General features: G+C 39.6%; 1 protein-coding gene across 1 annotated transcript; it reads left to right on the top strand.

The window, feature by feature from the left end:
- The first annotated feature begins 4,767 nt into the window (after positions 1 to 4,767).
- On the top strand, positions 4,768 to 9,391 carry LOC104425251 (TATA-box-binding protein). Its single transcript, XM_010037891.3, has 9 exons — positions 4,768 to 5,398; positions 6,717 to 6,804; positions 7,161 to 7,232; positions 7,671 to 7,721; positions 7,964 to 8,008; positions 8,128 to 8,220; positions 8,577 to 8,678; positions 8,760 to 8,833; positions 8,989 to 9,391. Coding segments are annotated over exons 1-9 (609 nt in total). The 5' UTR covers positions 4,768 to 5,315; the 3' UTR covers positions 8,990 to 9,391.
- The last annotated feature ends 3,855 nt before the right edge of the window (positions 9,392 to 13,246 follow it).

The raw sequence follows: 13,246 nt of genomic DNA, 5'->3' as shown, positions 1-13,246 counted from the left end.
CCCACTGTCCGTTAATAAAGTACAATCCTATTGAAGATCCCTGAAAATAAACATATATATATATATATATATATATATATATATATATATATATATATATATATCGATTTCAGAGTTAACATTGCAAGAGAAAAGTCGAGTACATGCTTCCAAGTTGAGGTAGAATAGAAATAACTAAGATTGGAGCAAATAGTTCACCTTTGGAATACCATGATATATTAGCCCGGAACCTAAAGCTGCTCGAGCAGTGCCTGCCTCTCCATATGTCATCCATTTGTACCTTTCAGCATATATTTGAATAATGTCACTAAAGAATACCAACGCCAAACAGCAACCTATTCATAGATGTAAGGAAAGCAAAGGCTATGCTTACTCTCCAACAGTTCCATCTACCCGCACTCGAGTACCCAGATATTTGTAATCTCGAAAAGTTTCTACGGAATGCCTGTATGACCATTACCAGAGAGAACATGTTAGATTATTTTCTCAACAAAATGAATGCAGAGAAGAATCATACGGCACCCGAGTCACAAGAGAAAAAGGAAAAGATAGCAGTCTGAAAACATTTCGAGCTAACAACATGGAAGAATGAAAAGCTTTAACCCAGCAAATGGGGAATGCTTACACAAAATTATCATGCAATGTACCAATTTCGGGATGATTAGGGAATCTGCTCACAAGCTTCAAAGGAGAACGAACAGATCTGTCATCAGTCAATCAAACTTTAGCTTAGTGGGACAAAGCAATACAGCAAAGACTTGAAGACATATATAACAACATACCGGTACACATTCCACTTTCCAGTCTGCAATTTCTCCGGAAGCACAACGCTATACCCTTGCTCGCTCGTAGTACAATATGAGCAACCGATATGATTAATGGCGGTATGAGACAATACTAACTAAAGCACTCTCATTTTATATAAGCCGGCAACTAGCAAGGATAAAATAGCCAATATTTCAGCACATGACAATGAATGAACAAGCCATTACACTATTTTGAAATAGACATGCTGGATTATTAACTTGAAAAACAGGCAGGACTTGGTCACCTCAAAATATAGAACTTCAAAAAAGCAATGCACGCATCATGTGATATAAAACTTACAAGGAAAAGTTTCCCTAAACTCTTTAATCTGTAGGGAACTTTGGCATATAAGTCTGCAATAAAGTGGACAGAGCAAGCAAGAGATCGACACCGGATGAAACCACAAGCATAGCCAGCATACTCAAATCCCATAATTCCAAAATCAACTCCCTGCCCAGGGGACAAAAAGCAATTTTTACAAAACGAAAGTAGAGCCCAGTTCATCTGATTAGTCCAGCTGAATGTCAAGCTGAACTCCAGCCACAAAATTCATCAATCTGACGACCCTCTGACACACCCGATGCTCAAGAATTGCACGCAAGAATCACCATCAACCAAGATTCGAGAGAAAAGCGTCACCTTTACGAGAGAAAAGAGAGAGGGTGGGGTTGCGCTGTGATTTCCCAAGGTAGCGTAAGACGAGGAGGAGGAGATTTTTGTTTGGTCTTAGCCAAACAGCGTGTAAAGTGACGAAGGAGAGACTTTGGCCGCCCCCCAGTCCAAAGCAGAGCGCGCGCCGTCGCAGAAGGAAGAGGGGCTCTGTCCCTCAATCGGTTGCCGTCGCCGTCGCAGTCCCTGCCGCCGTCGCCGTCGCCGTCCCTGCCGCCATCGCCGTTGCACCTCCAAGCCGACCAAGAGGAGACACGAGACGAGAGGAAAGGGCCAGAGTCGAGACTAAGTAAAACCTACGGGACTGACGGGACAGGAAAGAATAAACCGAACCGATAAAAGATGGTTCGGTTCGGTTCGGTTAACCGATAAAAACCGAACCGATAAAAGAGATTTCGGTTTTTAACGAAAACCGAACCGAAAACCGAACCGAACCGAAAAAACCGATTTTTTCGGTTCGATTCGGTTCGGTTTTCGGTTCGGTTCTTGACACCCCTATGATGGTGCAATCAGGATCAACGTCTACAATTTGACTGTTGCTCACGACCGATTTAGTTCAATATAATATAACCGGTCCTCCGGACCATATCAATATGATTGTTGTCGGTTGGCAGGTATGTAAATTTATATTAATATCGTCAAAATCAAAGAGCAATCTAATGAGGTTGTTTTACTAGGTTGCTCCAGGATTATATGGCGATAATTTTCCTCGGCTTTTCACTTATTGGACGGTTAGTTTAAGAACGATTACTATTTCCATAGTTAAACACCTCCCTTTTAAAACCAACATTGAAATTAGAGGTAACTCGAACTATTTTTTTTTTTTAACTCTAATAGGGTAATGGCCATTGAAACAGATGTTATAACGTGTTATGTCGCGGCTTTATCCAGATAGATAGGGCATTAAGCCCCGGTAGTCTTATGTGTAATGCTTCTACTTGTGGGTGGGACACTCTTGAGCTTGAAATAAAAATTGATCAAGTAAGATCAGCTTTACGGTCGTTAAAATAATGGTTCTTAATTTGTAATAATATCACATTGATAATACATTTTTTTTGAAACTATGCTATGTATGGGGATAATTAACCAATCAGTAAACCTATTGTATGGATGTTAATTCAGTTCTATTTTTCTTTTTCTTTTCTTTTTTTAATTTTGCCAATGTAATCTTAACTTTTACGTGAAAGTATAGTCATTTTGTCTAGTTATCACCAAAAATCGCTAACATGGTAATTGATAAGTTGTTAATATTAGTGTGTCATGTAAGACGCTTGGCGATGATTGGATGTCGTGTCAACAATTTTTAGTGGCAATTGGCCATAATGGTTATATTGGAATTTCGCGCAAAAATTTAGGACTGCATTGATAAAATTGAAAAGTTTAGGATTGAATTGACATCCGTACGATATATGTAAAATTGAATTGGTAATTTTCTCGTTATGTATGCATATATGTAAGAGCACAAGAATTTCACAATTCACACTACATACGTCAATTGCATACCTCGTTCTACATACATGATTAGTGCGATTTTTTCTTTTCAAATCAAAACTTTCACCATATCAAGCATCATGACCGTAACATGTATAATATATCTAGACTATTGAGCAAGTTTCTCTTTTTCCTTCTCCTAACCGGGATAGGCATACTGGAAACTGGTGGTTGCATCGCGATGATCCGCCGATAAAGGTTGGTTACTGGCCAAAGAGGCTATTCTTATACTTGCGCAATGGCTCCCTCCATACAGCTTGGGGGCGGAGTTGGCCTTGCCGGAAGCAATGGAACTTGTCCCCCCATGGGAAGCGGACACAAACCCGACGACGATTTCATGCACGCCACGTACTTTCGAACCATCAAATGGGTCAGTGCGTTCGGCGACCCCGTGCCTCCACGAAGAATTTCGGAGTGAGTCGATAAATCCAATGTGTATGGCTACAAGAATCATGGATATGTCATCGAGGGGTTGTGGGGCTACACGATCAGCTTCGGAGGTCCTGGAGGTTATTGCGGAGGCTAATGAACTTAGGAAGACAAGGCTACGTGGTGAGCAAGTGAATAAGTAAAACCTTGTGTTTCTGTACTAACTTTGATAATTTTGTTGTCACTTTTAGCGTATTAGTAAATGGTTATTCGCGGTGCGTGTGGTAAGATAATATATTTTTCTTCAAAATGAATAGGGAGATTTGCCCGAGTGTGCTTCAATAGCTTCATTAAAGGACTTTCCATACTTATTCATTCAAAAATAGACTGAAAGGCACATCTTTTATATGTATTATGAAAACGTGCTGCAAATATATGATTAGACATATCGTTTTACTAATGGCTTAAACTCTTGACCAAAAGATATCACTCTAGCAATTACTTTAGATGCACGATAATTTGTGATCATCGTTAACCCTCACGAGAAGCTCGGCAAGGTCAACACCTCTCCTTCGACATCACCGAGAGTGTTGGAAAACCAAAATTGTCGTCGCGATTGGGGTCTCAAGAATCCGATTTGGACTGGGAAAATTCTAATCCCTACCGGATTGAACAGCCCTATTACAAAGGAGTGTCGGTGATCTGGAGCCCCGACCATCACTGAAGTGGAGCTTCTACAACCCAAATCTTTGCCACAACAGAGGACCACATCAACACACCATTATTAGTGTACAGAGATGGTACCGCCATCTTATCTTATAGCTGAGGTCAGCGAAGCTCACGAAAAGATGCCTCCGACATCTATGTCACCTATTCACTTGGTCACATCATTGATGAAGAATGGCGTAATCCCTTGAAAAAATTTCCAACTTTATGTTCAGTCATAATTCCATTTCGAACTGTTTTTTGAGTCTAAAAAAATTCATAACTTTAGGTTCAGTCCAAATTCATCCCAATCTTCTCTTTTTTTTGTCAAAAAAAAATACAAACTTCAACTCTAATTTCAAAATTACTTTGTCAGCGCTCCGTTCAAAAATCCTATTCATTGTCGCTAATTTCTCCAATATGATATTGTGGGGCATCGAATAAGTTCTCAAGCCGGAACTGGAGCCGGAACTGGAAGGCCCAGGCCTTCTATACTGCTACTAGTACAACACATGACGAGATAGGGGATTTTTTTTTTTTTTGAACAGGTAGATAGGGGATTAGAAAGCTCTAGAAAATCACACCACCGGCTATAACCGGTGGGGCGCCCTCCTCCAACCGGCTGCATCTCGCGCGGTCGGGCGAGGGTTACCGGCTATATATACCCCCGGTTGGACCACGTGACCCGGGAGTCGCCTTATCACCAGCCTCCCCATTCTCGGCCTCTCTCTCTCTTTATTCGGAATCGCACAGAGACAAGCATCGCCCACCCTCGCTTTCTCTCTCTCTCTCCAATTCAGAATCCTTCTTCGATACCGAACCTATAAAAGGCCTCATCCTTCGAAAGGCTTCTCCCTCTTCGGATCCCGCCCGCCCCCGTCTTCCTCCTCCTTCTCCTGCCTCGCTGAGGATCCGTCGGCTCTTGGGTCCCCCGAAAAATCGGTTCTTGATTTCGTGCAACCGCGGTCCTGCTGGAATTCTCGATCGTTCGAGCGCCTTTCGATCGCGTTCCGTTGATTCGGACCCGACCCATATCCCGGATCGGCAGCAGGTCGAGTGATCTCGACGAATTAGCAACTGGGTCGATTCGATTTTTGGCCCCCCCCACCCAACTCGTCCTGATCGGGGTAGACTGACTGGGAGGGTGTCGATTTTGAGATTTTACGACTAGGGTTAAGAGGGGGCTGTGCTGAATTCGTGGGTTCCTCGTTTGGTTGGCGCGTGAGAGGCTCTTGGGGAGAGAGAGAGAGAGAGAGGAGTTGGAATTTTGTGTGATGGCGGAGCAAGTAGAGGGGCTTGAAGGGAGCCAACCGGTGGATCTCACCAAGCATCCCTCTGGCATCGTGCCCACCCTCCAGTAAGTCTGTCTTTCTAGCTTGTCTCTTTGTCTCTCGACGGGAGTCTGCGAGTGTTCCTGCTTGGGGGAGCTGGGAGACTGTTAAAGATCCCTGTGTGCTGGTTTTAGCTAGTATGAGTGAAGATGGAAAATGTTGTTGGCACGAGGGCGCAGTTTTGACCGCGTTTCTTGGGGTTCCTCCTTAAAAGGAAGTTAGAAGTCGGTTGATAAGCGGCTTGCGTGACGGATATTACTGCTAATCGAAGGATGTGTTGTCGGTCATTGTTCACGTGCGGTTGATTTGAGTTCTAGCTGCCGTTGAAGGATTGCTTCACCGCCCCAATTGTCTATTGGGCTTCATGAATTTCTTAAAAAGTTGAAATTATTTCTGTATACGTTGGAAAGACTTCTTAATGATGGGACATTTAATCAAAGCGCTCTGCTCGAGGCGCCTTGATCATCTGTTCTATTTTGATTGATTGTTAGCAAAGGATATCTTTCCAGTGATGTTTCGGGAGATGGTGGTCAGGTCTTTGTTTGGTCTCGATGTTTCCCTTTCCTCTTTGCCTTTGTTTACCCTCTGTCACGGCTTTGTAGCATGGTGTGCAGCTGAGGAGGAAACCCCCTCGATAGATGGAGTGAGACTAGACCTTTATCTATGAAAGACCTAGGGAAGACCCAGCTCCAATGCCTGATTGATAGGGGTTTTGAGGTCCGGGGCTTCACAATTTCGAAATGCACTTGAAAAAATATAGTGGCTAGAATTTGCCTCTTATGGGTCTTTTTATTGCAATAGAACCATATTTTAAAGTGTAGCTTGGAAATATATTGAAGAGTAGATGGCAGACTAAGCTTTTGTTTCCTTTTCACTGAAGCAAATATAGTACCGTACAAGGCAATTTACTTAATGTGAGAGCTCGTTGCATTTTGGGCAATACTCGGTACTACTTTAGACTTTGGACTGTTTCCTTCTCTTTCTTCGATAAATGAGGTCATGGCATAATACCCTTTCTACTAGATTCTCTTTTGACCATTCTATTTTATATTTATTGCCCAGGAAACATAGTGGGTCTAATTTTTTTAACTTATTCCCAATCGTTTTAACTGTTAAAACCATTGAGACAAACTTGTGATTTCCGTTTGTTGATTTGTGTCAACTTTGGATCTATTTTGTCTATGTTAGAGTAGTTTGATGTCGAGTGGGTTGGACTATCAAGAGCGACCTGTGAGGCTATGACAACAGCATCTGATTTTCAACTTGCTTTATATATCACTATAATACTATGAACATTATGGCTTAAGGGAACTTGAATGTTTATTTGTGATCACATGTTCATAGGAACATAGTCTCGACTGTCAATCTGGATTGCAAGTTGGATCTTAAAGCTATTGCCCTGCAAGCTCGGAATGCTGAATATAACCCAAAGGTACTTGAAATTTTGTGAAGGACCTACTCTATTGTGGTGCCCTTTCTTTGAAAAGTTAATTAACTTTTGGATGTGGTGGATGTTGAGAAATAGAGCTCTGCAAATTGTGTTTTAAATCAAACCTTTGGAGTTGCTTCTCCTAAACATATCATACTATAGAGCAATTCGTGGCAAAAGAACTTCTCTCTGTTTTCCTCCATTTATTATGGTTATGGGCTTTATTTCTTGCTACTCTCCTTAGCTATAGTGGCTACTTTTGTTGTGCTCCTTAAGATCTGGCCAACGCATGGTTGGTGCTCAGAATTTGGTCAAGCTCAGGTTTAGTGCCTAACTTTGTTTTCGGCTTGACAATGCAGCGTTTTGCTGCAGTCATCATGAGGATCAGGGAACCTAAAACGACAGCTTTAATTTTTGCTTCCGGAAAGATGGTAAGTGAATTTAGGTTGTTAAGATAAAAACTAAAGCTAACATTTCTGTTTATATATCTTGGAGATACCTCTGTGGTTTTGATTGTATCTTTTTGTCCGTGATCGATAGATTTTGTACCGTTGTGGGCCCAATGATGCCTGACAATTATGAGGATTTTAAAGTTTTCATCACTTTATTTTTAACTTCTTCAACAGTGTTACCTGGATTAAGTGCTTAAGTCCTTGTTCTTATCCAAACTGCTCTTTTTAAGAAGATTCTTTTATTTCTTTTTTTCCCATTGAGCATAGGAACTTGCATCAGATTTGTGGATTTATATTGATTGACCTAATACTACTGTCTTGATAAAATGGGAAATCCTGTCGTTTAAGATTTCAGTCTATTACTCTCTTTTGTTGCTATTGTGCTTGATCAAAAAAGCTAAAATTGCACTGCTTCAGGTTTGCACTGGGGCCAAAAGTGAACAAAATTCAAAGTTGGCAGCAAGAAAGGTACATCAACTTTTCACATACACCCATCATTTTTCCCCCCGAGGAAAATCGCATGATTAAAGTAGATTTAGCTAGCATCAACTTAGCCAGAATTAATATATTACCTAAAGTGACAAGATCTCGTCTTTTATTGTTTTCTGCATGTAATTATTGCAGTGATTAGTGATTTGTCCATTTAAGTTAAATTAGAACAGCATTTAGTTCTCAAGTATCGCATTTGAAGATGTTTTGCTTTCTTTCAGTATGCAAGGATTATCCAAAAGCTTGGGTTTCCTGCCACATTTAAGGTATTGTCCTTCCTCTCTCACTCTCTGATGTTGATATACACTTTTTTCAGGCTTATCGTACTGGCCATTTTGTGGAGCTGTTGCCGTTATCAATGTTTTTTTGTTTACAATGACTGTAGGACTTTAAGATTCAGAACATTGTTGCCTCTTGTGATGTGAAATTTCCAATCAGACTTGAAGGTCTTGCATACTCTCACGGTGCCTTTTCAAGCGTGAGTGCCTTTTCCCCCCTGCTTCAGCACTAACAAAAAGTTTAAAATCAGCAGTATCGAAGTTGCCGAATGAGATTTGTGAGAAAGTGTTAATTCCCTTGCCCTTTCTGTTTATTTGACTTCTGAAACACCTTTTACATCAGTAGCATTCTTAATCAGGGTAGCTTTGCCATAAACTTTAAAGAACAGTTCACAAGTCCCTTTCCAATTTTCTTTCACAGGAATCTGTCCGCTCTCGATCATATAGGAAATGCTTATAATCATTATCACTTTCAGTCAAAAGTTTGTCCTTTGGATTTTTTTTACTTGTATGTTCCAGCTAAATGAGGACTTATCTCTTTCTCACTGTGATGCAGTATGAGCCCGAACTCTTCCCTGGTCTAATATATCGCATGAAACAACCCAAGATAGTGCTCTTAATTTTTGTTTCCGGGAAGATTGTACTTACTGGGGCAAAGGTGATAGGCCTCTTCCCTGACTTGTCTGCTCGCTACTTTGATGTGATCAGTGGACTGACCTTCCTTCTTTGGCTGGTTTAGGTGAGGGATGAGATTTACACCGCCTTTGAAAACATATACCCCGTCCTCACTGAGTTCAGGAAGGTCCAACAATGGTACATATCTTGCTCTATTGTTCTGGGTGTTAAAGACACTGTCTGAATTTGCTTACTTAAGAGTGCGGGCTCAATATTATCACGAGTGTGTATATATGAAAATTAGTAAACTTGTGGCGGCAGATCTCTGAAATGGGTTTAACTCTCTCTGGCAGAAATTCTTGGGGCAAAATGTATTTCCATCTGCTAGTAGTTTCAAGTGTAAATACTTGAAGAGAAGAGGAGCAAAGATGGTCCATCTTTGAAAGGATTGACTTGAAAACTTGGAAGTCTTTTGGGGTCTCTGCAGGTCGAACCATGGTTGCACCACCGGGCATTCTCCAAAAATTTTGTTGTAATTAGTTACCTATGGTTGAGAGGCATGTGCGAAATGGAAAGACGTTTGATGGTTATCCTTTCGTGCATGATTTTGGTTTGAGGTGTTATGTATATGGAGTAGACCTCAAGTTTTCTGAATTTGTGAAATTTAGTTGGACTCAATGCGCCATGATACACTCTGGATTTACTTGTACTATTGAAGAAGAAAAGGGAAAGAAGCAAAATTTGATTTCTGTGGTAGTCTTTGGAGTTGTTAGCTCTTGCGGCTCCCAGCATAAGCTATCTATTAATTACTGCCCCCTCCGCCGCCCTTTACTTTAAAATATTTGAACATTATATAAAAATAGTGGTCAGATCATCAAGTTTGTTAGTTTGTTCAAGTTGCTCCAGATTCTGAATAGTAGGATCTTTTCATGACTCATAACCAAAGTAGTACGTCGATGCTCAGTTGTCTTTATATTTAAATGGGCCACATGAAATGCTTACTCTATAATCTCGTTGAATCCCTTAAGGGGAGAAAATGAGACTGTTGCACCCGTCTACCCCCTCTGCTCGTAACTCTTTCTATTAATTCTTTTCTTTAATTTTTTATTTTGTTTTCTCTTAATATTACAATAATGTAGTAGGCCACATGTAAAGTTCCTCATCTCACGTGACAACTACGATGAGAAATGTGGATGTTACAGGGTTCTTATGCTTTACGTTTATGTATTATATAAACTACGAATTCCACATTTTATTTTGTTTAAAAGGATATTCATGCGAAATAAAAAAAAATATATATATATATATATATATATATATATATATATATATATATATATGTACATGTACCGAATTTACAAAAGTGATCGCGCTCATGCAATATACTCATAGCACTTCTAGCAAAAATATAATAATATAGCTCTCCTAAAGAAGTACCTTTCATGATGGCACATGAAACTCTAGTGCGCTCATGATAACTTTTATGTGTCTGTGTTTTTTTTTTTTTTTGGGGAAAAGAGATTTGCAATAGAAACGAGCAGTAATTTATTTTTTATTTTATTTTTGAAATAAAAATGAGAAATAAAAATTCTTTTTATCAATTGTCCTCGTTAGTAGCCGGGCTCCCACTTGCCACCTGCTGCTCATCGTCATTGTCCACTTGTTGCGTGCCTCCTATGGCCTACTTGGGAGGAAATTTTTTTGTGTTATTTTCAAATGTGTATACTTGCTAAAAAACTCGTCTAGGAAATATAAATAAAAAAAGAAGAAGCTATTTTTAGCTAGAAATTGATTTCTAGAACATAAAAGTTATCAAGATAGCTAGAAAAACCTCATTCTTCGTGCAATTGTTGAATTTATTGCACCCCTAAAGCATGCCCTTATTTTTTTATTTTTTGTGGCCATCATAGAAAAAGGAAAATAATATAATTTAGGCAAGATCATGCTCAGTAGGGGTGATCGGTTCCTAGTTTGGTTCCCAATTTTGGGAATTACAGATTCGGAACCAAACCAGACCAGATCGTAGTTATTGTGCCATCGCTTGTGGAACCGATGGACAAAATAGTATTTAGTTCACATTTTACTAATTTTTTTGAAAAATAATAATAAAAAAGGGTATATGAAGTTGGTCCGGTCCGACTTCCTCTTGGAATTGGGAATAAAATTATCAAAAAACCAGTTCCATTTTTAGGAATCGGGAAGTAGATTGACACACTCAAGAACCGGACTGAATTAGCCAATCCGATATGGTCTGAGTGGTTTTCAATTTGGGCAGTTTGTTTTGCACATGATGAGAGCAATGCCTGATTAAAAAAGAAAAAACGTTAATTGTTGATGTAGTTTTCCAGCTGCATATGAAAATTAGGCATTTGGTTTGGCCAAAGAAAATATTCTGGTATAACTTATTTGGAGAGACAAAAGTTTCGCTAGAACTTCGGTTGTATGATTCCTTTTAGGAAAAATACAGAAAAATTTACCTCACTTTTTAACTCAATAGCCACTTAAACGCCTCTAAAAAAAGACCAAATTCCCGTCTCTGCGGACAACTACTTAACATCTTGCTTGGGAATTGGGTACTTTGGCTTTTAATTGGTATCCAGTATTCAGCATTGCTTTTGCTTTTTTGTAAAGGACTCACACAATTATCATGTCCTTTTGGACATAAGTGTTTATATAAAGACAATATATATATATATATATTGTAAATATGGATACACCGATAATGGCAAAATTGTCACAAAATTCCAAACTTATTATGCTATGGCTTTTAAGCTAAACTTTTCAATTTTGCTAATTTAGTCTTAAATGATTTTCCAATAAAATCATTTTGGCCAATTTGGAGCATAAAGTATTGATGCAGTGATTTAGTTGATGCAAAACCGGCAGTGATGTGGATAAGTTTTTGTAATTTTTTGAATATTTTCCTTCTTTCTTTCCTTTTTTTTCCTTCGCCGGTTGCCAGCCACAGGCAAAGGCGTTGTAGTTGGATGAGGCGATGGTGTTGCTAGATTGGGGTGAGGGCCATGACTCCATTGCTTGTGGCCGACAATTGGCGAAGAAACGATAAAAAAGAACAAAGAAAGAAAAAAAGGAGAAAAAGAAGAAAGAAAAAGAAAAATTTGGAAAGATTTCACAAACATCATTCATGTCACCAATGTCTGGTCAAAATTATTAGAAAGACTACGTTGTAAAATTGTCATAAGTTTACAATTAAATTAGCCAAATTGAAGATACAATGGGTTTCATAAGTTTACAACTTGTATAATTATCCTGCAATAATTATTGCGAAGGTGTAAAGTGCTTTCCAAAAGGGATAAGTCAATTATGATTAAGTATTTTCGGAAAATAGAGGTGTAAAATTGTCATAAGTTTATAACTTATATAATTATCCAGCAATAATTATTGTGAAGGTGTAAAGTGCTTTCCAAAAGGGAAAAGTCAATTATGATTAAGTATTTTCGGAAAATAGAGGTGCATATATAGTTTTGAGCAGAAAAGTGACGTCCATCTCTAATGATCTCTTTTTCTTTTTTGTGAAACAGCTTAATTTTAACGAACATTTTTTGATCAAAAGAAAATTACTTAAATCAAAATGCTTAATATTAATAATATGGCGATATCTGTATACAAAACTTTGATCTCTTAATCTGTCAATGCATCCTTTGTCTTTAGAAATGATGTGGTATATAGAATCAGTTAGTCTAATCACATTCCAAGGTGTAAAATAATATAGGATTTCAACTTGAACATCAGACTTAGGCCCGCTCCTTTTGAGTTCGAATATCTCAAGTAAACAATCGAGTCAAGCTCGACCTTTAACTATCCTTTTAACATATGTTAATTACATATATTTGAAGATATAAATATAGATTAGTAAGAATAGTCGGTCGCTCATTCGGAGTAAATATTCAAAAGCATGAGTGTGCGTGTAACTCGAATTCCATCTAAAATCTTTTTGACTAGTCAAGTCAAGTTCCACCTTGTCGAAAAGTTATCAAAGTCGAGCTCGAGTTTTGGAAAATATAAGTCGAGTCGAGTCAAATCGAATTCCATAGCTCTCGATCCTGACCGTCGGATTCCTGGTGAACCATGTGAAATCAAGGTGGAGTCAATCGCACCTTCCACGCCCCCCCTTTTTCGCCTTATTAAAAAGCCCCGCCTCCCGTTTCTACCCCACGCAGTTCGCTCAATACACACACAAAGCCAAAACCAGCATTAGACCACTCCTTCCTTTCTTGTTCTCTCTCTCTCTCTCTCTTTCTCTGCATGGACCTCAACGTTTCCTCCTCCACCCCATCCTCAACCTTCCGGGGAGATCCTCCTTTCCTTTCCAGCATTTTCCTGGAAAATTCCTCCCCGAAACCCGTGGTCGGCTTCTCTCTCGACCTCGAGACTCCTCCTCCTCCGCCTCCTCCGAACAAGAACGGCTTCTTCTACAGGCTCCTCCACAGTCCTAACCCCGACCATCTCGAACATGACCTCTACTTCGCCGGCGAGGGCTCCTCGTCCGACCCTTTCGCTCCGGTGGTCCCGACCCCACAGCTCGACCAGCCGTTTCGTCACCCACCTCACGATCCTTACCAGACCGCAACGTTCCCTGGAGGGTTTGAT

Source organism: Eucalyptus grandis, chromosome 11 (genome assembly GCF_016545825.1).
Source record: "Eucalyptus grandis isolate ANBG69807.140 chromosome 11, ASM1654582v1, whole genome shotgun sequence".
In the NCBI taxonomy this organism is placed as follows: domain Eukaryota; kingdom Viridiplantae; phylum Streptophyta; class Magnoliopsida; order Myrtales; family Myrtaceae; genus Eucalyptus; species Eucalyptus grandis.
Note: the sequence above shows the minus strand (reverse complement) of the source record. Positions and strands in the feature narration are given on the sequence as shown.

Coding starts and splice junctions, on each gene's coding strand:
- LOC104425251 (XM_010037891.3), top strand. CDS start 5,316: ATGGCGGAGCAAGTAGAGGGGCTTGAAGGGAGCCAACCGGTGGATCTC. Junction 6,805..7,160: donor ATGCTGAATATAACCCAAAG/GTACTTGAAATT, acceptor TTGACAATGCAG/CGTTTTGCTGCAGTCATCAT. Junction 8,009..8,127: donor GGTTTCCTGCCACATTTAAG/GTATTGTCCTTC, acceptor CAATGACTGTAG/GACTTTAAGATTCAGAACAT.